The sequence below is a fragment of the Mus musculus genome, chromosome 4 (genome assembly GCF_000001635.26).
Source record: "Mus musculus strain C57BL/6J chromosome 4, GRCm38.p6 C57BL/6J".
NCBI classification, from domain to species: domain Eukaryota; kingdom Metazoa; phylum Chordata; class Mammalia; order Rodentia; family Muridae; genus Mus; species Mus musculus.
This window is the reverse complement of record NC_000070.6, coordinates 124,769,047-124,794,244: the sequence shown is the minus strand read 5'-3', so window position 1 is coordinate 124,794,244 and position 25,198 is coordinate 124,769,047. Positions and strand designations below refer to the sequence as shown.

General features: G+C 46.7%; 1 protein-coding gene across 5 annotated transcripts in view; it reads right to left on the bottom strand.

Annotated features, from left to right (window-relative positions):
- Positions 1–25,198, bottom strand: part of Inpp5b (inositol polyphosphate-5-phosphatase B) — a 59,685-nt gene that overhangs the window by 7,267 nt on the left and 27,220 nt on the right. For 3 of the 5 annotated variants that reach the window (XM_006502804.3, XM_006502805.2, NM_008385.4), the window contains exons 8-19: positions 16,808–16,904; positions 13,707–13,874; positions 11,754–11,855; positions 10,243–10,357; positions 9,818–9,934; positions 8,885–9,072; positions 7,616–7,727; positions 6,664–6,773; positions 5,041–5,176; positions 2,629–2,739; positions 1,890–2,052; positions 836–1,071 (exon numbers count right to left, since the gene is read on the bottom strand). In XM_006502804.3, the coding sequence (XP_006502867.1) occupies positions 836–1,071; positions 1,890–2,052; positions 2,629–2,739; positions 5,041–5,176; positions 6,664–6,773; positions 7,616–7,727; positions 8,885–9,072; positions 9,818–9,934; positions 10,243–10,357; positions 11,754–11,855; positions 13,707–13,874; positions 16,808–16,904 (1,655 nt within the window). Of the gene's footprint in view, positions 1–590; positions 644–835; positions 1,072–1,889; positions 2,053–2,628; positions 2,740–5,040; positions 5,177–6,663; positions 6,774–7,615; positions 7,728–8,884; positions 9,073–9,817; positions 9,935–10,242; positions 10,358–11,753; positions 11,856–13,706; positions 13,875–16,807; positions 16,905–25,198 lie in introns of those variants that run through there. The other 2 variants (NR_126474.1, XR_003954882.1) reach the window with 2 other exon arrangements.

The window sequence follows — 25,198 nt, the reverse complement described above, 5'->3', positions numbered from 1 at the left end:
GCACTGTGTCTCCTCAATCCCACCCAGATTCCCATGCTGCATCTTAACCACCAATGTGACAGGAGCTGGTAGTGGTGGCTTTGGGAGGTGGCTGATCATGAGGGTTGTGTGGTCACAAATGGGATTGGTGTGCCATAAGAAAACCAAGAGGACACCGAGACAGTCATGTATGCACCGAGAAAGTGAGTCATCAGAGATGTTGATCACATACTTCAGCCACCTGAACTGTGAGAGCCAAACCTCTGTTCTTTATAAAGCGCCAGCCTATGGAGCTTTACCATCACTTGCACGCGTGTGTGCATGCTCGGTTTGACATAAAGACTGGAAAATGTGGCCGTCTTCTGCAGCCGTCCACAGCAGGCAGGGGAGTCTCTCTGTGCTGGAATCTTGTGCTGGCGTCACAACTTGCTCCAAAGCACACACACAGTCAGGCAGAGTTGATATGGTGTGGGCTGTCAGCCATGCCGTGGACTAACTTAGCTTTTCTCTCTTGCTCTGGCCTCTAGCTGGGGAGCTCCCTTCTGGAAAGCTGAGTGCCCATGTGCAGAAGACAGAGGGCAGCCAACACTGATGCAGGCAAGAGAGCCTACCTTCAACCCCTGGCCAGCACAGCTGCCGCTCCGTTACACTGGCACCCAGGAGTCTAAGTGGACCAGCAAAGAAAAGACAAGAGTCAGGAGAAACAGCTCACTGTCATTCTGACAGGGGGGTTGGCTTGTTGTCAAGTTCAAAGAAGCTGCGAAATGCTTACGGACAGGGAGGTAGGTATAGAAATGAGGTGTGTGAGCCCAAGTTCCCAGTACTCGGTCTGTCCTCGAGGCCTGCTGCTACTCACCAGGTCACTAACAGTTTTCAGTGGTAGATCCAAGATGGGCTCCCTCATGTAGCACAATGTATGGATAGGAGATCCGAAGCAGCTGGGCAGGTAGTTCCCAGACACAGACAGAAAGTAGTCCTTTCCCCGCTCCAAGTGTAAAACCAGAATGTCTTCAATCGTGTCCTTGCCTGAGTTGAGTTTTGTGGCAGTAGACTTATTTACAAAAAGCTCAAGTTCAATCTCAACATGCGAATCTGCAGAAAAAGGTTAAACGTCAGGTCGGCTGGGGAGCAGTCAAGACGAGGAGGAAAAGGCAGGAGGGCAGAGGGTGAGACAGAGGGCTAAGGAAGGAAACAGAAGGTCACCCAATACGGACCTGTATGCTTGGCACTGGAGAAGCACAACATGTGAACGGTCTAGTCTGGAAACGTGAAGAGAACACATGCACACTGGACAGACAAACCTTCAAGAAGCCCAAGTACTAAGGAGCATGGCTTCAGCCAGGAGAAGCAGTCCAGCAAGAAGGCATGGATCAGAGGACCAGCCCTGGGCCAGGTAAGATGAAAACATCCCCTGCACAGATCTGGGGAAGTTATCACCTGGGAACTGGTCAGGAATCACCCTTAATCCTGCCACAGGATGAAGATGCCACCATTTCTAGATGACTACCCATCACTTCTTACATCGCTGATTACAGGAAGAAAAGCAATGGAGATGACTTTTAAAGTAGCAGCTCCTTCCGTATGGCTATGGAGCACACGAGTGCCGACACTGTTCTTACAGCTGAGCGCACGCTCCTCGCATGTTTTATACATGGGTGAGTTCAGTTATAAGGAAGGGGTGGGGGTGATTTCAGAGCTGGCAGAGGCAGGCAGATCTCTGTGAGGCCACCTTGGGCTACACACTGAGTTCCAGGATAGTCAGGGCTACATAATAGATAGACCCTGTCTCAAACACAACGAACAAATAAAAGCTTTAGGCCGAGAATAAAGCATTCAGAAGCAAAAGGCTTATTTGGAAAACTGAAATGGATAGGCAGGGCATTCAGAAAGCAGAGACTAGCAAGGGTTACCTGGCAGGAGGAAGCCCTTGCTGGGTCTGGCCGTCAGCCACTGCTTACAGTAGGACTCTTCGTCAGGCTTGTTGATGAATTCAAACTGACAGGGCACTTGGCTATTATGAATCGTGAAGGACTCGGTTTGCAACTGCATGTACTTCACATTCTCAAAACAGAACTGAGAACAAACAAGGAGCAGCCAATCAGGGTCCTCTTCTCGAGCTGTGCACCCACCCTAACCGGGAATAACTATTTGTCGTGGGAAGAAAATAAGGACCATCTCTTTGAAATGTATTTAGCTGAGAGGGCACGTGGCCACTGAAGACCAGTAGCCTATGCAGGCTAACGCACAAGTATATTTTTCTAAGTACATTTCTTGCAGCACAGTTTCCATCTTCTACATCCAAAGCCATTCCTGAAACACCGTTCTCAAACTGCCCCGTGACCTGAGAATCAGCAGACGAGCAGACGGGCTGCACAGCTGCAGCGTAAAGCATCTTCCTGTGAACCCCAGGGGTGTCCTGAGACAGGCTCAGTATGTAGCCCTGGCTGGCCTGGACTCTCTGGAATTCATTGTAGTTCAGGCTAGCCTGAATTCAAAGATCCACTTGTTCTGCCCCCCTCTTCCCCAAATTCTGGAAATAAAGGCCGTCTACCACCCCAACATGAGTTCTAGAACTTGAACTCAGGTTCGACCGACTGAGCCAACTCCCAACCCCGATGCTAATACTCAGAGGGCCTGGGTCTTTCCTACCTCCCGCTTGGAGAGGGTCACAGAAGGAATGTTGGCGTTTTCCATTTTATCCAGGGAGCGGACAATTTCCTCCAGGGTCTTCCGGTAGAGTTCTTCATTGACAACCCTCACCTGGGAGGGAAACATTGGAGACTGAGTGTGGAGCCTGTTGCCCATTCTTCTTTCTCAGTGTTGAGTGTGCTTGGGGAATCAAAAACAGAAACTGACAGCATTTTAAGAAGTGAAAGCTAAGTAGATTTAGTTCATTAATAGTTAATCCAATCAGTGACAGACTCAGAAAAAGCCCCCAGCTATGTCAAGGTTGCCCACATCCTGGTCAGCAGGAGGACCCTGGAGCCTCCTGGTGGCTCCTCCTGTTGGGGCTCAGGTCTTGGCTAAAAGACACTGGGTTTCTATTTCTGTCCTGCTTGCCCCCACCCAAAGGCCAACAGGAGGGATTTTCCTCCTTTGGTTCTGATACAAAGATGTATTTTTCAGCTTTTTTTAACCCAAGCTCATCAGCAAGAAGGAAGAGTGCCAGGCTTTTAATTATAAATACTTTTTATTTTCAACAATAAAATGATTGCAACATTACTTAGCCTCCCCATGTTCTCCTCCCCTTCAGAGGAGGCATGTAGACAAGGCTGGCCTCCAACTCACAGCTTAACATCCAGAGCCACCACACCCAGTCTTAGGGCCTTGTCTAACTTCAGATTCTGACCGTATCTACCCTACACCTTGGAGAACAGGTAGGTGGCACAAAGCAACACAGAAGCCCCTGGCACTCTCTCTCTTTTGCTCATTGTAAAAGGTTGAAAAAAATCATTGGCAAGGTTATAGAAAAATAAGCTCACAAGTAGTTGGTGGAAGTATAAGATGATAAGAACTAGGGCTGCAGAGACGGCTCGGTGGTTCTGAGCACAGGCTCTCTTATAGAGGACCTGGTTTTCCTTACCCACATGATGGCTTAACAACCGTCTATAACTCTATTTGCAGGGGATTCATGTCCTCTCCTGGTCTCTGGGAGCACTAGGCAGTGCACATACATGTATGTATGCAGGCAAAACTCTCATACACATACATTAAAAATAAATCTTGCCTGGTGTGGTGGTATCAGCTTTTATCCGAATCTCTGAGTTTGAGGCTAGCCTGACTACATAGTGAGCCCTGTCACCTAAAAGTAGATAAATCTTCTTTTAAAACTAGTAAGAGCTGTTGGGAGTAGACACTAGTAAATGAATCTTAGGTGTAGTCCACATATCCAGCAATGAGCTCAGGCTGTGACTATAGGAGGGTTTCCTGTGGTACAGAAAAGCATCCTCAGGAACTCGTGAAACCAGTTCCCTTCTACTTAAAGGAGTGTCCCTTACACACGGCTACCTGTGGTGCCTATCAGAATATCAAGGCCCAGCCTGGCATCCAGGCACCCTGAGTGTCACAAGTGCCTGTTACACATTTCAAAGTCCACAACAGGCTGTTGGCCTGTTCTTTGACCCAGCTATTCATCCTTCTATTAACCCACTATCATCTGCTTCCCGGGATCTGCCTGCCTCCCTGTCTGTCCCTGCCTCTCTGTCTGTCCCTGTCTCCCTGTCTGTCCCTGTCTCCCTGTCTGTCTCTCGCTGTCTCGCTTCCCTCTGTTCTCTACCCCTTTCTATCTCACTGTCTCCAGGATGCTCTCCTCCTTATTCCTGACCCAGACATTGCTCAGTCTTCTTTCTCTGTGCTCTGGGCTACTCCAGATGCCTCTGGATATTTCCTCTCTTGTTCACAATAAAAAGAGTAGAGCACACCTTTAATCCCAGCACTCAGGAGGCAGAGGCAGGGGGATCTCAGAGTCTGAGGCCAGCCTGGTCTACAGAGTGAATTCCAGAACAGCCAGGGCTACACAGAGAAACCCTGCTTCAGAAAACAAATCAAATCAAAACAAACAAACAAACAACCTCCCTAATAATAAAGCACACTTGTGAGCAGTCTCCTTACTGTGTCTCTTCACAGACATTTACTGAAATCCCTGCCTCCAGATTGCTGCCCTGTTTGAGCTCCTGTCCTAGCTTCCTCCTCTGATAAACAGTGATGTAAGCTAAATCAACCCTTTCCTCCCCAAGCTGCCTTGGTTGTTCTATCACAGCAATAGTGACCCTGACTAAGAGGGTGTTTTGCCTCCATGTATGCCTGTGTACCACAAGCATGCAGTTCCTGCAGAGGCCACTGGATCCCCTGAAGCTGGAGTTGCAGGTGATTCTGAGCAGACCAACACGCTCGGAACCAAACTTAAAGCCCCTGGAAGAGCAGCAAGGGCTTTTAATATCCGAGTCATCTCTCCAGGACCTTACACAATTCCTAAAAGGAGCTTCCTCATATTCAAGGCTAAGAGGAGGAGATCAGAAAGACAAAAGGCAGCCCTGGTATAAAAACCAGCTGCCCACCTACCCCAATGTCAAACACTGAGCTGACAGGCTTGTGGTCACTGGTCTTCAAGGCCATGTGGCTCTGGTAACTCAGCTGAGTGATGTTCTTTCCTTTCCACAGGATTCGGTCACACCAGGCCGGTGCACGACACTTCTCACTGAAATACAAAGTGCACGCTGGTATGCTCACACAAACATCACGGCCCACTGTTCAGTGACTGCCAAGGCTCAGGCAGGGAGCCACGAGGCAGAGCCTTCGCATCCATGCAGCCAAAGGCTCTCCTATGGGTATCATCCACAGCAACTGTGAAAGCTCCAACAAGCAGTTCAGCTGACTCCCTGCTCTGCCCAGTCCTGATGAAAGTGGAGAGAAAGAGAGAAAGCAACAGGAGAATAAGGACCTTCTGGTCCTTAACAGAAAGTGCTTAAGGGAACAGGCTGTGAATTTCTGCTGCCTCGGTTCAAATTCTGCTTGGGAGACTGTTGGACTTTGTGTGCCTCAGTCCACAGTCTCATAATAAACCATATACACCCCAATGAGCTCTTAGCAAGTTGAAATGAGATATACAAATCAAATATATCCAGCTTTATGTGGCATACTGTCAAAATTGTTAAAGAATTCTTAACGGTGGGGCTGGAGAGATGGCTTAGAGGTTAAAAGCACTAGCTGCTCTTCCAGAGATCCTGAGTTCAAGTCCCTGCAGCCACATGACAGCTCACAACCATCTACAATGAGATCTGATGCCATCTTTTGGCATATAGGCATGCATGCAGACAGAACACTGTATACATAATAAATAAATCTAAGAAGAAAGAAAGGAGAGGGCTGGTGAGATGGCTCAGTGGGTAAGAGCACCCGACTGCTCTTCCGAAGGTCCAGAGTTCAAATCCCAGCAACCACATGGTGGCTCACAACCATCTGTAACGAGATCTGATTCCCTCTTCTGGAGTGTCTGAAGACAGCTACAATGTACTTACATATAATAAATAAATAAATCTTTAAAAAAAAAAAAAAAAAAGAAAGAAAGGAGAGAAGGAAGGAAGGAAGGAAGGAAGGAAGGAAGGAAGGAAGGAGGGAAGGAAGGGAGGGAGGGAGGGAATATTAACTAATATGTCAAGACCAAGTACAAGCGTAGCTGGAATCATCACATTTCCTTAAACAGAGTTCAAAGTCAATTGGTGAGCCAGAGAGATTGCTCAGCAGTTATTAAGAGCACTTGCTGCTCTTACAGAGGACCCGGGTTCAGTTCCCAGCACCCACACGACGGCTTACAAGCAGTTGGAGTTGTAACTCAAGTTCCAGGGTATCTGGCACCCTCTTCTGGCTTCTGCAGACACCAGGCCATGCAGTGCACATACACATATGCAGACAAAGACACACACACACACACACACACACACACACACACAAATAAAAACAAATACATCTTTTAAAAAGGGAAAGGAAAATCAAACCATAATGGAACAACACCTAAGGCAGTCAGAAAGAAGTAATGTGGAGATATAGTGGGCTTAGAGAGGAAATATTTGGCCACCATGGAAAACATGGAGAGTCACAAGGACCTTATACTCTTCAGGTCCACAAGGGCCAGTGCTTCCCAGAGTTCTTGAGTTTCCATTTCCTTAGCCCCCTGATGTGACCCACCTGGTGTCCCAGTCGTCAGAGCCAGTATCGTACTTGTAAGTAGGCTGGAATGTAATCTCACCCTCGGTGAAGCCATCAAAGATGGTCCTGGCAGCCACCTGGATTTTTAGCTGTACAAAAGAAGAGGAAAAAGCCTTCAGTATGAAGGGTCAAACCTGGGATTAGTGGAGGCCACAACATCAATCCATAGTCAAGCCCTACCTGAAAGAGAAAGGATCTATGAGAAAACTACTCCTATTCCATGAATCAATAAAGAAATGATTTCATAAAGAGCGAAAGAAAGTTAAGATTCCCCTTCAGTTGTTCTGTGCTGGGAAAGAGATGGAGAATCAAAGAAGGATTTAGACCTAATGATGCCAAGGCTGTCAAGAGCAGAAGAAGAGCTCAGACTGAAAAGAAAGAAAGCTCCAGCGTCCTGGATGGTTCTGAGCACTTGAGAAGTCTCAAATCTATCGAGGAGAGCCAAGAAAGTCAGCGCAGGCTTCTCCCAGCCTGTGAAGTGGCCGGTGCTCTCAGAAAGACGCTACATCAAATGATGGTAGGAGCAGCAGGCCGCAGAACTGACTCACCAGAGTAAAGAGAGGAGCTGAGAGAGTCTACGCACACTGGAGAAAACTGGTGAGGAGGAAGAGGCAGGAGCAGAGGACTCATTCTAAAGAGAATTATTAAGTTGCCTAAAATATACCAAGTAGTTTCTTTACTGAAGAAAAACTTTATGATAACATCAAGTCCTTGTGTTCCCAACTCCTGATCTCCTGAGTGAATGAGAAAGTGTGTGTTCTTACTTCAAGGGAAACAAGGTGCTTCCAGGACAGAGCCGACTGAGAGAAATGCAGACGGAATGCAGCCACACGTGGACAGCATCGGGTCCTGGGGAAATCCTCCCAAGATGGTGGAGGAGAAGCTAGGCTCTGTGCCCTCGCAGTGGAGGAGACATGGTAGCCATGTATACCTGGTCGTGCGCATACAGGGTTTGGAAGGCCTTCTCTTCCACGAGCTTTTTCACCTTTCCCACATCCAGCTCTTCTATCCTGTAGTTGAGGTCTCCCAGCCACAAGATCACACTGTGAGGGCAGAGCACAGAGGGAACAGGGTTCAGGAAGGGCTTTCACCCTCCCTATCCAGGACGCATTGGACAGAAGCCCCATGGTGGGACAGTGACTTAGCTGTTGTAGACTTTTCCTTCCCACCCACATCTAATGCACTGCTAACTTGATTGACACAAAGGGCCAGTCGCCCAGGGACCCTGTGCTATTTCCAGACCACAAATGCACTCTTAGCCAGTGTCTAGATGGACTTTTCTGAAGCGAAGCTCGATTTGAACAGTAGAGCCTGGATTCACCCACCACATCAATGGCCAGCTTACTCTGGGATAAGCTGTGTCACATGGTCCATTGCACCTGTTGCTGCTTCCTGATCACATACATGAGACACGCCATGAACTCTACCGCTCTACCTGAAGCCAACACTAAGTCACTAAGTAATCTGCTAGCAGTGTACAATCTCTCCAACAAATGCACCCTCTGCCTAAACGCAGACAAAGGGCCAGCTGCAGCGCCACAGTGGAGAAGACATGCTCCCTATAGGAACCCTGGACAAGAGCAGCCATCCAGTCAGCTTCCAAAATACCAACAAGCCAGAATCAGTACCACTGCTTTGGACAGGACCCAGGGCCTTCCTCTTTATAAAAGAAGTTCCAAAAACTTTAACTGTGATCATAAAGTCTGAAAATCCAAGGCTTTGAAATTTGACAAATAGCAAGCTTTGGTGATAAATGAAATAAAAAAAGAACAAGCAAAACTAGTGCAATCTGCTCTGTGAGGTTGGCACTGTGCTTTTGCCATTGGAATCAAGGAGAAATGAGCCAGGGCAGGCACGAAGCACCAGGCACCACTCTCAAGTATGCGTGCTCACAGACAGATGTGGAAACCTAAACCAGTGTCCAAACTGTGCTCAGATGAAAGCTCTTGGGCCGCTTTGCCCCTGATGCTCAATCAAGACAGATTTCTAAGCGAATAAACCCTATGCCCCTCCAGGGACAAAGGGTGCTTGGTAATGGTGCTTCAGGTCTTCCAGATGATAATTTAGGAAGCCAGGAATTTCCAAGAAACAAATAAGAGCTGGCAGATAACCAGCCTCCAGCACTCAAGTCTCGGGCACAATGAAGAACCCAGCCTGGCAGTCACTGGCAGGGACGAGGAAGAAAGAAACTCATACTCACTCATGCTTGTTAATGGTGAGAGGGGGTTGGCTCGGATCCACCTGAGGGAACTGCATTCGAGAACAAATGTCTCTGTAGTCTTGGTTCCTCCTCTCGTACTCCTCTGTGTGGGCTGCCAGATGGGAATTGACAACGCAGATGCTGGTGTTGTGCAGCTGGAACCTGATCGCCACTCCTCCTTTGTTACCCTGTTGAAAGGACTTCCCCTCAGTCATTTAAACTCCAGACTTTCAGAATAGTTTGTCTTCAGAATGGTTATTATTCATATCTTATAGATAAGAATACAAATCTCGGAGAGGGGGGGCCGGAGAGATGGCTCAGTGGTTAAGAGCACTGACTGCTCTTCCAGAGGTCCTGAGTTCAATTCCCAGCAACCATATGGTGGTTCACAACCATCTGTAATAGGATCTGATGCCCTCTTCTGGTATGTCTAAAGACAGTGTTGCACTCATATAAAATAAATAAATAAATAAATCTTAAAAACAAAAAATAAATTTCCAAGCAAAATGACCAGCCATTTCTGTAAAAGACTCAGGCCAGAGCCTGCCTCTCTCCACCTTCCGCTCTTGTGTCTGTTTCCCTGGTGAGGCAGCTGCATGTCCAGCTCTGCTCTTGCAGGAGGATCCAAGGGCAGGACTCCAGAAGCCTCAAAAAGAAGAGGAAATTGCAAACCTATGGGGCTCAGTTTTCCTTGGTGGCCAAAACAGTGTCTGTGGCGTGCTACATAGTATACTCGGATCAACCAGAGGCTCTGGCACTAACTCCCAGGATGAAGAATGCACTGGCTGGATTTTTAAGCTGTTTATTCAATCCGGCCCTGCTGCAACAGCAGCATCCTAGGTGGGCTCATACAGCTGCTGCATCATCAGAAGCGAGTCAAATCATTAGGGGTCAAGGTCCATGATGTGCGGTAGGGTGTTACCAGGGACTCACCATCCTTCCCATGATTCCTGTCCCTACGGTCTCAGCTTCCACTTCTGAGATATAGGCTGCATGTTCCTGTTTGACGTACAGCAGCAACATAATCCCAACCAGTCGGACGAACTTCACCTGGAACACAGAGCCCAATTCTCAAGTGATGGCTGCCGCAGACAGAAGTTCAAAAACCAGAATTCCCCAAAGGAAATCTGGTGGGAGAGCTGGCTGAGCCACTAACACACCTCCTCCTCCAGGCCAGGGCACAAAGTAATTTGTTCCACTCACTGAGCATGCTACATGATACTCTAACCCACCTAGAAGTGTCACGACCCCACGTCTCTCCATTCAGATAGGTCCCTCTGGAGGACTGTGGGGTTGAACAATACACACACACAATGCTCACTGAACATTTATCACAGACTTGCAGGCCCCTCACTTACCTTTGCGTACTTGGCGTCTGGGTGAAGGCTTTCTGACACGGCCTTAAACCACTCTTCCTCCTTTGGGGTATCGTGAAAGAAGAAGGCTTCCTTACTCAGGTCGAGCTCCTGGAACCTATTGAAGAGGCACCCAATGAACCAGAGACAGACCGCATGCAGGTAAAACCTCCCAGATCTACTCAGGCGCTCGGGTCCCAGCTTTCATGCTGAACGCCAGGACCCTAAGGGGGATAAAAACGAACAGAACCAGAGAACTGAAAGCTGCGGGACTTACTAGGCGCGTCTCTAAACGTGAGCTCATTTCCTCTCCAGGACCTGGCCACTGGACTAGTTAGAAGCATCCCTCCATCCCCATTTTACACCCATAATCATTAGTTCAACAAAGACTATGTGGTAAATTGGAGTTGGAATCTGGGTCCATGTTTTGTTTGGTTTGGTCTGGTCTATAGAAACCCTACGGTTTAGCTCTGTCCCCTACGTTATTCAGGCTCCTACGACAACTCCCACCAGCTGTACCCAGGACTGTCACACAAGGATAGTGTGGAGAGATTAATGCCTGAGCTGAGTGTGGGCTCCGTAGGAAAGCACGTGCCTCTCACGTTTTGGTGGCCTGTGTTTAATCCACAGCATTTCAAAAATGAAGGAAGGAAGGAAGGAAGGAAGGAAGGAAGGAAGGAAGGAAGGAAGGGAGGGAGGGAGAAAAAACAAGCCAGGTATGATGGTGCACACCTATAATGCCAGCACTTGCATGCAGAGGTGGGAGGGCCAGCCTGGTCCACATAGCAAGTTCTAAACCAACCACTACTACATAGTGAAACCTTTTCTCAAAACTATAAAACAAGGGGCTGAGAAGATGACCCAGTCAGCAACGTGTTTGCCTTACAAACACAAGGACCTGAGTTTGATCCTCAGAATCCATGTAAAACCAATCAACCAACCAACCAAACAAACAAACAAACACAGGGCCAGGCATAGTGGCTCATACTGCTAATACCCATATGCAAAGGCAAAGGTATGCAGATCTCTGTGACTTCAAGGTGGCCTGGTCAACATAACCTCCAGGCCAAATTCCAGACTAGAGAGACAGACCCTGTCTATTTGTCTGTCTCTCTTATTCCTGGAGAATAACAGACTGACTCACCAATGGCTTCCACTTTCATGCATGTACATACACACATATGCACATTCATAAAACCAACTGATGAGACTTTAGTGAACCTTCCTTCCCTGGCAAAAATATTCTTTGCTTTGTAACGAAAACTGTTGAATGTCAAGTAATGACACACCAATTCCTAACAGAAGGTTATACTAAATTTGTATCAGCGTTTAAATACCAAGCACAGGACGTGGCCAGACCTCTGTGTATCAGAATAACATTGAACAGAGACACAGCTGTCTCTGAGCTGAGCTCATGTTTCAATCCCTTCACCTGCCACAAAGACTCAAGACCCTGTTCCTTCAGCATGGCTCTCTATTCTTAAGACCTGGAAGACTGGAGGAGAAGCACTCACCCTACACAGTACACGTCGGGGGCCAGGGCGCTGTGGCTCAGCCAGGGCCGGAGACATTCTTTGGGGGACTGTCCGTTCACATTGTAGGTTCCCACAAAAAACCTGTTGTCAAATAGGTTCAATCAGTGATTCGGAAACAGAAAGTCAGGGCTCAGTCATTATGGAATGACATTTTGAGACATAAGAAAAGTCCTGTTTAATCTAGACCAATGACCACGGCACCAAAGGGTGATCAACAGTCTGCCTTTGCGATAGCTGCAAATGATATAGGTCTTCTCTGACCCAGGTGTGGTGGTAGGCACTTATAGTTCCAGCACTTGAGATAGTGAGGCAGGAGGACTGCTGTGAGTTCAAGACCAACTTGGGCTGCATACTGAGTTTACAGCAACCATGGCTTCCTGGTGAGAGAGTGTCTTAAATAAACAGCTAGATAGCTAGATAGGTGAGTAGGTGGGTGAGTGGATGGAGAGAGAGATAAGGTAGGTAGGTAGGTAGGTAGGTAGGTAGGTAGGTAGAGCAAGCAAGCTATTAAATAGCCATTGTGGGTGACACCAAATGTTTGCCTTGTGGGTGCTATTGAAAGGGAAACTATGCAAAGTGGCACCAGTGCTCAGAGGACATTTTTTCCCCATACGCCTAGAAAGGATGTTCGTTTACCTTATAGTCCCAGCGCAATGGTTTTTAAAGCTCCAGAACTCTGAAAGCTTTATTCCTTTATCGTTCAGTGAGCCCAGCTAACAGGATTACTGAACGGCAATGTTTTCTTCAAGGCCTGGAACGAGCAAGGGAATAGAAACCCAGGCAGGTACTCCAGGCTCGGGCATTGCAGTGTCAGAAGACATCTTCTGTCTTCCCCAGCCCTATGCTGCAGCCATCTGCCCATCAGCCACACAGCCTGCCCGTGGACACAGGATGCCAGACACCCAGCTAGGAAGAGTAACCAGAAGTGGGGCGCACTGGCATGTATCTGTAACCCTGGCATTTGTACAGCTGACTCATCAGGAAGATGACTTGATCCTTTATGTTCTACACCAAGCTGGGATACCTGATGCCCTACCCCACACACACACCCTAAGTGAGCACAGCGATACTCTTTAAAAGGGAAAATGGGGTTGGAGAGATGGCTCAGCGGTTAAGAGAACTGACTGCTCTTCCGAAGGTTCTGAGTTCAATTCCCAGCAACCATATGGTGGCTCAAAACCATCCATAATGAGATCTGATGACCTCTTCTGGTGTGTCTGAAGACAGCTACAGTGAACTTACATATAGCAATAAATAAATCTTAAGAAAAAAAAAAAGGAAAGGGGAAAATGGGCTGGAGAGATGGCTCAGGGGTTAAGAGCACTCACTGCTCTTCCAGAGGTCCTGAGTTCAATTCCCAGCAACCACATGGTGGCTCACAACCATCTATAATGGGTATCTGATGCCCTCTTCTGGTGTGTCTGAAGACAGCTACAGTGTATTTATATAGATAAAAGAAATAACTCTTAAAAAGGAAAGGAAAGGAAAGGAAAGGAAAGGAAAGGAAAGGAAAGGAAAGGAAAGGAAAGGAAAGGAAAGGAAAGGAAAGGAAAGGAGAAAGGAGAAAGGAGAAAGGAGAAAGGAAAGGAAAGGAAAGGAAAGGAAAGGAAAGGAAAGGAAAGGAAAGGAAAGGAAAGGAAAGGGGAAAGGAAGGGAAAGGAAAGAAAAGGAAAAACATCTAACAGAGTAATTTGCTTCCAAATCCAAGGTATGTGAGGCAGATGCTGAAGTGCCAGAGAGCAGAAAGGTCGTTTTGCTTTGAAAAACCATCAATACACACCTTTAATACTAGCACACCATAAGCTGAGGCAGGCAGATCTCTGTGAGTTTGAGGCCAGCCTGGTCTACAGAATGAGTTCCAGGCCAGCCAGGGCTACACAGAGACACCCTTGTCTCAAAGGAAATAAAGCTGTGGAGAACCTAGGTAGCTACCTGAAGTTCTGGATGTAGGTATAATTCTCTTCCTTCTGCACGAGGTGTGATCTCACGATTGTGTCTCGAAGCCCAAACTTCTGCACGGATAAAATGTGAGCCTTGTCCGATACTGTGACTGTGGCGGAGCGAACCTTTTCAGACATGTCAGACTTAGATTTATTCTGTCTGGAAAAATAAAAGCATTTTAATCATATTTTGAGTATGGTATGGAAAAGCAATAGAAAACTAGATGTTCCTACACATTAGCACCTGTATCCCAGAACAAAAGAAGCCCAAGTTAAACTTATTTGCTAATAATAAATGGGAGATTAAGTAAGCTGATAGGTCGATTATACGGTATAATTGATCTAGAGATCTTTTTCTACATTCATAGAATTTTATGTCACAAAGGGACCTTAAAAGAAAAAAAGGAAGGGACATAGCTCAGTAGGCAGAGCACTTGATGTGTATGCACAAGGTCTTGGGTTCAACCCCCAATACTACTAAAGTCAAATTCTCTCATCCTGCTGGAGGTAGTGAGTGGCTGGAACACAGATGTAAGCATTCTTTCTGCATCTTTGTGCCTCACAGAACAAGACTGTAAGGTCCTCTGTACCCCCTGGAGTAAGTAAAAATAAAAAGGCAATGGAAATTTAGATTGCATTGTTATACAGTATTTGTAGTCAGGATATAAACTGTTCAAGAGCTAATGTAAGAAAAATATGACATATTCACCTACCAGGGTCTACATTACAACCTAAGGAACTTGTTGGAGATGGCTTAACGGACTAAACTATAGAAGGCTCTTAAATCCATTCCCAGCACTGACTAAATGGCATGTGTGATGGTTTGAATAGTGGCCCCCAAAGGCTCATATTTTTGAATGCATAGTTCCCAAGGAATGACCCTATGCAAAAGGTTTGGAAGGATTAGAAGGTGTGGCCTTATTGGAGGAAGAATTTCACTGGAGGTGGCTTTGACGTTTCAAAAGCCCATGCCAGACCCTGGCTCTCTTCCTGTTGCCTATGGATCAGGGTGTAGCTCTCAGTACTGCTTCAGTGTCTGCCTGCATGCCGGCATGCTGTCTACTATAATGATAGTGGACTAAATCTCTGAAACTGCAAGTAACCCCCAATTAAATGCTCTCTTCTGTAAGAGTTGCTGTGATCATGGAGTCTCTCTTCAGCAACAGAACTAAGAGACCACCTGAGTATTAACAGCACCACTGTTATTTGCATATCAAGTAAGGTTACATAAGACTATATAGCATAGTGACTGTCTTAGAGTTTTATTGCTGTGAAGAGACACTATGACCATGGCAACTCTTATAAAGAAAAACATTTCATTGGGGCTGGCTTACAGTTCAGAGGTTTAGTCCATCTTCATTGTGGCAGGCAGAATGGCCGTATGCAGGCAGACACGGTGCTGGAGAAGTAGCTGCGAGTTCTACATCCAGATCTGGAGGCAGCAGAAAGAGACAGTGACACACTGCCCAGGCTTGAGCATCTGAGGCCTTAAAAGCCCATCTCTAGTGACACACTTCTTCCAACAGGGTCACACCGCTTACCAGTACCACTCCCCATGTGTCTATGGGGGCCACTTTTATTTAACCTGCCACATCAGCTCATGTTAATCTCAGTACTAGGGAGGCAGAGGCAGTGCTATCCTCATCTATGCATCAAACTCTAGGCTAACCAGGGCTATATAGTGAGACCCTGTCTTGGGGAGAGGGAGTAACTGGAGAGATGGTTCAGTGGTTAAGAGCACTTGTTGCTCTTGTGAAGAAACCAGGTTCAGTTCCCAGCACCCACATGGTGGCTCACAGCCATCCATGACTCCAGTGCCAGTGTATCTGGCACCCTCTTCCAACCTCTGAGGACATAAGACACATAAGAATCACTAAATATAATTATGCATGGAGCGGAAGGAGTGAAGGAAAATAAGCTTTCCAAGGCAGAAGTTATGAAAAGAATGTGAGGGTAGAATCAAACATGTTCAGTCTCCTATATTATTGTTTGTTTGTTTGTTTTAAACAGGGTTTTGCTGGTTGGAGGACTGGCCTGGAACTCGGTGTGTAGACCTAGCTGTCCTTGAATTCACAGAGATCTACCTGCCTCTGTACCAGGTTTAACTTTTTAAAAATAATCTCTATTCTTCCCCCTCCACACTGTCTACCCCCACACATTCCCCCCAACTCTGTGTGTGTGTGTGTGTGTGTGTTTCCTCCTTCATCATTCTGCCTAACTTTCAGACAAACTGGAATAGCTTTCTCCCTGAACCTGGGGCTCCTGTTTGTGAGCTAAGGTAGAAGCCACCAAGTCCCAATGACCCTCCTGTCCCCATACCTCAGTACCTCATCCCCAGTCCTGGGATGTGGGTTACAAACGTGTTCACTGAACAGCTAGTTTGTTACCTGGGTGTTGGCATGCAGGTCTGGGTCTCACAATTGCATCCTAATGTTCTAAACTGCCAAAATATCTCTTCAGATCATTTCCTAAATTTCTACATGAGAGTTAAAGTGCTTGCAAGCTCAAGTCCTAGAGGAGTTCCTGGCTATTGCAGGGCACTGGGTGCCCCATGTAAAAGAAAAAAAAAAAATCAATATGGGCTCTTGGAATCTGAACTCAGGTCTTCAAGTTGTGAGGCAGTGCTTTATCTACTGAGCCATCTCCTCTACCCAGCCTATGTAGTCCCTTTTCTTTTTTTCAGATCGATTTTATTGTTTTTAAGTATGTGTGTGTCTCCATAAGGGTACGTACACATGAGTGCAATCCCCAGATGGGAGCATCAGACCCCCTGGAGCCACAGGGTTACTGGAAAGTAACCCTGGGTCCTCTGTAAAAGCAACCAGTGCTCTTAACTGCTGAGACGTCTCCACCCCCTTACGGAATTCCTTGTCACCTGGGTGTCCTTAGCTATAAAACAGTAAAGGATGAAACTCTCATGTAGACAGCAGTCCTGTGAGAGAACGCAGCTTGGCAAACTCAGTAAGTCCACCGTGTCCATATATTAGAACAGTTCTTAGGATTCTGCTACTTAAAACATGGTATGTGGGGCTGATTCTCTAATGAAGACTGTCTCACTAGGAAGAGATACAAACAGAGGGAGGCTTGCATTACCTTGTGAGAGAGTTTTCTGGTTTCTCCGGACACCTGGCTCCGGAGGGTTGGTCCGGGCCCCTCCCATTTGGCCTCGAGCTGTCCACATTAGAAACGCCTAAAGAGAAGGAATTAAAGTATAGTAGTGTGTTTGAGTGCACAGACCACGGCTTCTCGGATGATAGCTGGGAGATCCCTGGCAGTCTGCATCCTGCTTAGAGAGTCCGCAAAGGTCTACATTGTTGTGCAGGTGCAGTCTCGCAGGGCACGTCCAGAGGAGGAAAGGTGGCTCACCTGAATGGCTTTGCTGCTGGAAACAAAGCCATTTTAGCTACTCCACCCCCTTCTAGGAGCACAGATTACAGACACCAATTGCAGAAGAAGACACTGTGTCTTCCTCATTCACCTGGATCTGCTTATACACACCAAGGCCAACCCGAGATACATGATGAGACCCAATCTCAAAAATCTAAGGGCAACATTCGTGCCTTTAATCTCAGCACTCAGAAGACAGAAGCAGGCAGATCTCTGTGAGTTCTAAGCTAGCCTGGTCTACTTAGTGAGTTCCAGACTACATAGTGAGACTCAGGTTCAAAAAAACAAAAACAACAAAAACAACAAAAACTTATAGGCTGGGGATGCCGCTGAATGGCAGAATGCTTACCAAGATTGTGCAAGGCCCTGAGTTTGATCCCTAACACCATCAAAAATAAAGGGGAAAAATCATTTAAAGACCTCAGGGACTCTTGGAGTGGAATGGAGAAAATGACACGGGCATCTGACTACATCAATGGGACCATCGCGCTGAAGGGGATAAAGAAAAAAGTGTTAACCATAGAGATGATTAGCCTGTAAGCCTACTGGCAAATGGGAAACCACTGCACAGTGCTGCCGTTCAGAATGCGGTTAAGATGGGGCACAGATTAACAACTGTGGGCCTACTGCCCACGAGCGCCTCGGAACGGGATGGTGAATGATGTAAGTCAGGTGACCCACTACGGAAGCAGGAGGGTTCAGACGAGCAAAGGCAGCTAGAAAGATCCACGCGGTGATGGGTTAGACTTAGAAATGCCAGTAGGAATTAGTAGTTAGCTTTCTCCATGTGATCAGCTATAGAAAGAACCACCTGAAACTCCAGCTATGCTGTTGGCCTCCCAGCGCACCTACAAACACAGGCCATATACTCACACATATACACATGATTAAAACTAAACTGAAATTCACACAGGGCTGGGGATGTTGCTCAATTGCAAGAATGCTTGTCCAGCATGCAAAGCCCTGGGTTCAGTCCCCAGCACCATATAAACCGGGTGTGGTCGTTTATAACAACCCTAGCACTAGGGAGACAGAGGCTGGAAGATCACTCTCAACTACACAGTGAATTTGAGTGTAGGACACATGAGACCCTTTCTCAAAGGAGAAACCTATGCCTCCCCCTGCCCCTAACACACACATAGTCTTTTGCTGTCCTCTGAGAAGCAAGAATACACAAGAACAGCATACATATCTGATGTGAGACCTTAGCTTCTAATACTATTTTCCAAAACTGGGCTCCTAAGAAGTATTGCTTTATAAGGACTAAGAAGAAACAAAAACACACAAAGTAAGCTTTAAATACTTGACAGTGCTAAAAAGTAGGAACATGCTAAAAAATATGTAACATCATCATTATCATCATCATCGTCATCATCAAGGGATGATAAAACAAATGAGAAGACATATATATCCCAAAGAGAATTCCAAATAACTCACATAGCAGCTTCCCCTTCATAGAGGAAGCTAACTCCCTACTCCTTAGGGTGGACTGTGAAGAGTGACTTCCTTCCAAACAATGAAGCCCGCAAAGAAGGAAAGTCCAAGCTCTGTAAAACAGAAAGGTGACAGGCACTTCCTCAGCTAGGTGGTCAAGGTTCACCTGTGATAAGTCATGTTGATAACCTACATCCTTGATGGACACACTGTTCCCTGCAGAGTCCCTGTTTAAGGACAAAAGGAAGTACTCTGAGAGCTGTCACGGTCATCAAAAGCAAGGCAAGACTGAGAAACTGTGACGGATCAGAGGAAACTAAGGGGACACAGGATAGTTCAGTGTCGTGGGGGTCCTGGATTGGACGATGGGTAGAAAGTCGTTCGGTAAAAGTCCACGGAAATCTGAGTGTGCACTGTGGTTAATAATAATCTGTTAGGGCTGGAGAGATGGCTCAGCGGTTAAAAACACTGACTGCTCTTCCAGAGATCCTGAGTTCCTGTGAATAACAGCAACCACATTGTAGCTCACAACCATCTGTAATGGGATCTGATGCCCTCTTCTGGTATGTCTGAAGACAGCTACAGTGTACTCATATACATAAAATAAATATAATAATAATAAAAATATAATAATAACAACAACAATAATAGTCTGCCTACACAGATCTCATACTGTTAACAAATGTGCCACTGCTAGTGCAAGACTGTGATGCAGGAAACTGATGTGGACATCTTTTCTATACTGTTTTCACAGAAAAATAAAACCGTTCTGACAGTTATGTGGCGCACAGTTTAATCCCAGCACTCAGAAGGCAGAGGCAGGCAGACCCTTCAATTCCTTGCCAGCCTTGTCTACAGAGCAAGTTCCAGGACAGCCAGGGCTACATAGTGAAACCCTGTCTCAAAGAGAAAAAAAAAGTTCTAAAGTATAAAAGATTTTAGAGCTGGGAGCTGAGATCAAAACCTCATGCAAAGCTCCACCTCTGTCCAGCCTCTGCTCTTGTCTTGTGCCTTTTCAATCTTCTGCCCTCAGCCTCGTCTCAGGCTTTTAGGGCCCAGCCTCATCTCTAATCTTCCATTAACTGCTGCTCATGGTAGCTGATAAGCATGAGGCTGGCCAAATGCAGCCCAGTTAGCACAGCCTGTAGCATCGTACACTTTCACCTCCTTCAGTAAATACCTGGTGGATATCACTGCTTCCTTTGGGAAACCAGCCCTTGGGGATTCCTCCCTTTTTCCACCAGATGCCCTGGCCAGGTCCTAAGCAAAGCACCTCTTCCCTAGCTGTTCTCTTGCTCGGCTCCTAACCTCATTTGCCCTCAGAGTTTAACTGCTGGGGATTCAAACACTCTTAGCCACTGAGCCATTGCCCGAGCCCTGGTCTCTGGATCTTAAAAATTACACACATGGGTCAGATGGTCAGGGTCTGTGTCTGTCTGTCTGTCTGTCTCTCTCTCTCTCTCTCTCATATGTGTGTGGTCTTGCCTACATGTATGTATGTGCACCACCTGTGTGCCCGTGCCCGGTGCCAGAGGAGATTAGAAGATAGCACAGAACCCCTTGGAACTAGAGTTAGAGGACGCCTGTGAGCCATCATATGGAAACTAAACTCAGGTCCGCTGCAAGAGTGTCAAGTGCTCTTAACGCTAACCCATTTCTCTAGCCCCTCCACATGGGCCCTTTGCTTTATAAATGCAACTGGGAGCACAAGAAAGCCAGGCAAGGAGTGAGACTCTGTGGCTTGCCTTAAGAAAATGGCAGTCGAGCCGGGCGTGGTGGCGCACGCCTTTAATCCCAGCACTTGGGAGGCAGAGGCAGGCGGATTTCTGAGTTCGAGGCCAGCCTGGTCTACAGAGTGAGTTCCAGGACAGCCAGGACTACACAGAGAAACCCTGTTGTCTCGAAAAAGCAAAAAAAAAAAAAAAAAAAAAAGAAAAGAAAAGAAAAGAAAAGAAGATGGCAGACAAGTTGTACATGGAGGAACTGTCAGCTTTGATAAGACCTTGCCTAGGAAAATGGATACGCTGTCCAGCAAGGGTTAGTAGATAAAGGCTCTTGATAGCCAGCCTGACAATCTGAGTCCAATCCCTATAGGGTGCACATGGAGAAAGAGCATTATCTCCCTAATTGTCCTCTGATTCCCACATGTGTACTGAGATAAGGTCCCACTTGGCCTCTGATTCCCAAGTACTAGGAATAAAGAACATATCACCATATCCAGCTTTGAAGATTTTTGTTTTAGCCAAAGCATTTTGTTTTGGTGGCGCACGCCTTTAGTCCCAGCACTTGGGAGGCAGAGGACAACCTGGTCTACAGAGCGAGTTCCAGGACAGCCAGGGCTACACAGGGAAACCCTTTCTTGAAAAAACAAACAAACAAATAAAAAAAGGAGGTAGGCAGATCTCTATGAGTTCAAGGCTACCAGGTTAACATAGTGAGTTCCAGGGCTAGAGCTAAAGACCCTGCCTCAAAGACAGATAAAACATAAAATGAAAACAGAGGTTCAGGAGACTGTCCACCAGGGAGACCATCCAGCAGGAAAAGCAGAGTGAAATTTTCTAAATACCTCTAGAGTCTCCATCTACATCACTTGAGACCCTGGAGGAAAAACCGCAAATCACAAGCTGCACTGTGAGCCCAGGTATTCTGTGTGATGCCAGTGACCTGTGGGCCTTTAGGGAACCCCCAAGTCAGACTGCTCCAGTTTGCCCTGGGATGCTATGGAAAACTGTATGATTAATGAAAAGAAAACTTGCCTCATGGCACACAAATAACAACTAAACAAAGTCTCAGATTTGCATTTCTGTTCTAGACCTTCCACCTCATTTCCATCCAGTTCCTTCTCCCATGGGCTGGCTTCACCGCCCTGCATCCCAGTAAAAGGCACCAGCATTCAACCAGCTGATCAGAGCAAAAATCTCACACTCACAGGCACAGCAGCATACGCCTGCAATCCCTGTGCTCGGGAGGCTGAGGCAGAAGAACTGCCTCGTGAGACCAGCCTGGGCAACCGTGCACAGCTGACAAAACAAGACAATAAAAGGATTTAGGGCTCCAATTAGCAGGATGGGACATACCTGTCATCTCAGTATTTGGGAGACCACTGCTGTAGGAGGATAACCTGAGCTACTTAGAACTGACCTAAAACAAGCAAACAAACCCACACCAAGGCCTTTCCTCGTTCACACACAGATTTAACTCACTGAACAACTGAAGCAAGTGCTGCCTTCAAAACCATGTCCAGGAGTTCTTATCAAGACTCCAGCAGCAGCTTCCTGTTTCTGGGCTTCCTTATATGAGGCCCATTGTTGGTCTCCCATAGAACAGTCGCAGCAAATCTTAAAGTACACAAGTGTATTAGATGAGGTCACTTCTCTGCTGAAAGTTTTCACATAGCTTCCCATTGCACTGAGAATAAGCCTCGCCCTCAGAGGCAAGGGTTGAGAAGGCCCTGGCTGCCCTGGGCCTCTGAAGCCTCTGGGCCCCACACATCCTGGCCTTGCCATCCTTCCTTTGTTGGTGTCAAGCTCATTGCCACGCCAGGGGCTTTGCTCTTGCTCCTCCGTCTGTCTGGGATTCACTTCCTCCTGCCACCCACACTGCTCACTCCTTCCATCCAAGCCTGGGCTCAGATGTTGGATAGTCACTGTGACACTGTAGCAGACCCTGCCCCACGCAGGTGCTCAAATATCCCTTTATCAAATATCCTTTTACTCTAGAAATTTCTAAATCTCCTTAGCTCACAACACCTACTGTCAAAATATGTATTTATTTATCATGGGGGTCCACACATATGTGACACAGTTCATTTGTGGAGGTCAGAGGACAACTTGAAGGAGATGCTTGTGTGCCCTGGATCAAACTCAGGTCACCAGGGAGCATCTTTGCCCACTTCACCCACCCCATCTTTCTACTTCTGGGTCAAAAAATACTCAGCAGAGAGTTCCAGACCAGCCAGAGCTACATAATAGGGAGACCTTGTCTCAAAAACCAAAAACAACAACCAAAACTACCCAGAAGTTCTATGTCTAAGTGATGGCATATGCTCAGAATTCCAGCACTTAGAGGACCAAGTGGGAGCACTGCCCTGAATTCAAAGTCATCCTGAACTACAGAATGAGCCCATTAAAAAAATAAAACCACAAAAAACAAAATTAATTAATTAATTAATTAAAAAACAGATAAAAGGACTGAGGATCTCTAGCTTGGTGGTAGGGTACTTGCCTAGCATGTCTGAGGCCCTAGATTCAATTCCTCAGGAACAAAATACACACACACACACACTCTCTCTCTCTCTCTCTCTCTCTCTCTCTCTCTCTCTCTCAGATTAAAGGCTTATTTTACTTCTTATCCTGTGTCTGTATGTGAGTCTGTGTCTAGGTATGTGTACATGAGTGTGGGTGCACATGAAGGCCAGAAGAGGACACTGAATCTAAAATGTACCCAACATAGATGCCAGGAACCAAACTATCCTCTGCAAGAATAGGGAGCACTCAACCTCTGAACCACCCCCACCCCTTCTCCTCTTCTCCACCACTCATTTTTTGTCTTTTGAGACGGAATCTCAATATTTAGTGCAGGCTGGCCTCAAATTTCCAGCAATCTCTGTCCTCAGCCTCTTATGAGCTGAGATCACAAGCCTGTGCCACCATGGTGAGTCCCAAAACTTCTGAGTCCTAACACGGTGCTCACAAATGGAACATTACACAACGTGACACATTATTTCATGCATGCACCTGCACTCAGATGCACACATGTTCGGATAAACATCTACCTTTGGCTGTATGCACAAACTGTGTATAAATGTCATGTTTTCACTTGGGCACCGTCCATGATGTCTTATGAAGCATAAGCAAACCTTCAGGTTCCAAGCATTCAGGTTAGATGATGACTCACCCCATCTGCTTGCTTTTAATCACAAAATCACAGACCCACGTGCAGAATCGCATCACCAGGAATGCAGCACCATCTACTGTTGAATCTGATGCTCAGCAGAGCTGTGTTCTCATTGAAAACATTAAACTCTCACTGTGTCTCTATGCCAATACCCTCCCAGGAGGCTTCAGAAAAGTTTAAGAAACACATCTAACTTTCAAAAGATTTTTCTCCTGGGCACTGGAGCTCAGTTACTAAAGTGCAGCCAAGCAAGAATGCGGACCCGAGTTCAGATCCCCAGTACCATACAAGTTCAGCATTGTGCTAGACTCATCCGTAACCCAGTGTTAGCACTGGGAGTGGAGGGAGACAGAGACCGGCAGGTCCTAGAGTCATAGTTTACCACCCACCCCGCTTAGCCCAGCGGATAAGCGGCAGGTTCAATAAGAACCTATCGCAAAGAATGGGTGGAGAAGGCCAGGGAGATGATCAGTGGTAAAGACACTAAATCTGAATTCTATCCCTGCTCCCCAGGGAAAGAACCAACTCCACAAAGTGGTTCTCTGACCTCTACACACATGCCAGGGCACACACACCACACATCATACACTCATGCTGTGCACCCACTCACTAATAAAGACAACATTTTACAATTAAAAGAGCTAGATGTGACACACTTTTAATCCCAGCACTTGGGAGGCAGAGATAGGCGGATTTCTGAGTTCCAGGCCAGCCTGGTCTACAAAGTGAGTTCCAGGACAGCCAGGGTTACATAGAGAAACCCTGTCTCGAAAAATCAAAAAAGAAAGAAAGAAAGAAAGAAAGAAAGAAAGAAAGAAAGAAAGAAAGAAAGAAAGAAAGAAAGAAAGAAAGAAAAATAAGATAGAGGGCTGGAGAGATGGCTCAGCGGTTAAGAACACTGACTGCTCTTCCAGGTCCTGAGTTCGATTCCCAGCAACCACATGGTGGCTACAACCATCTGCAATAGGATCTGACACCCTCTTCTGGTGTGTCTGAAGACAGCTACAGTATGCTCATATACATTAAATAAATAATATTAAAAAAAAAAAGATAGAGAGCAACTGAGAAAGATACCTAATCTTGACCTTCAGTTTCCATATGCATGCATATGCACACTCGCTCACTCGAGGGTTCCACCCCAGCACTGCATGAAACTGTGTGTGGGTGCACACCTGTGATCCAGCATTCAGCAAATAGAGGCAGAAGGATATAAGTTCAGGGTTGTCCTCCACTACATAACATAACAAGTCCAAGGTCAGTCTACGCTACATGAGATGCTGTTCTCACAAAAAAAAAAGTAAAGAAAAGAAAAAGGTTTGTAATCACTCATGAATACCAGACACTGTTGCCACTCTCACCAAAGATAAGCCTTGGGAAACAGGCTGTCCTGTCCCTCCCTGGGCACTCCCTGAGACGTAGGAAGGCACTGGAGTGTAGCAGGCATGAACCGTGGGCTCAGAATGAGAGTGCCTGGGAACTGAAGTTGAAGGCCTACTTCACCACCGTCTTCCTGTGTAACGACAAGTCACCTCCTTCTCTGAGTCTTCCTTTTTATCTCTATAACCCAGGGACAGTAACATTGTCACCTCCCGAGACTCTGTAACAGACAGACAGAGGTACATGAGTTTCTCAGCCTAAGGAGATATGACTTGTCCCACAGATGGGTACTGCGCCGGAAGCTGCCTTGCTCAGCTCCATCTTGCCAGTCCTCTCCGTGGGATGGACCGTCCTCATTCGTGACTGTGGATGGAAACTTTAAGGCACTGT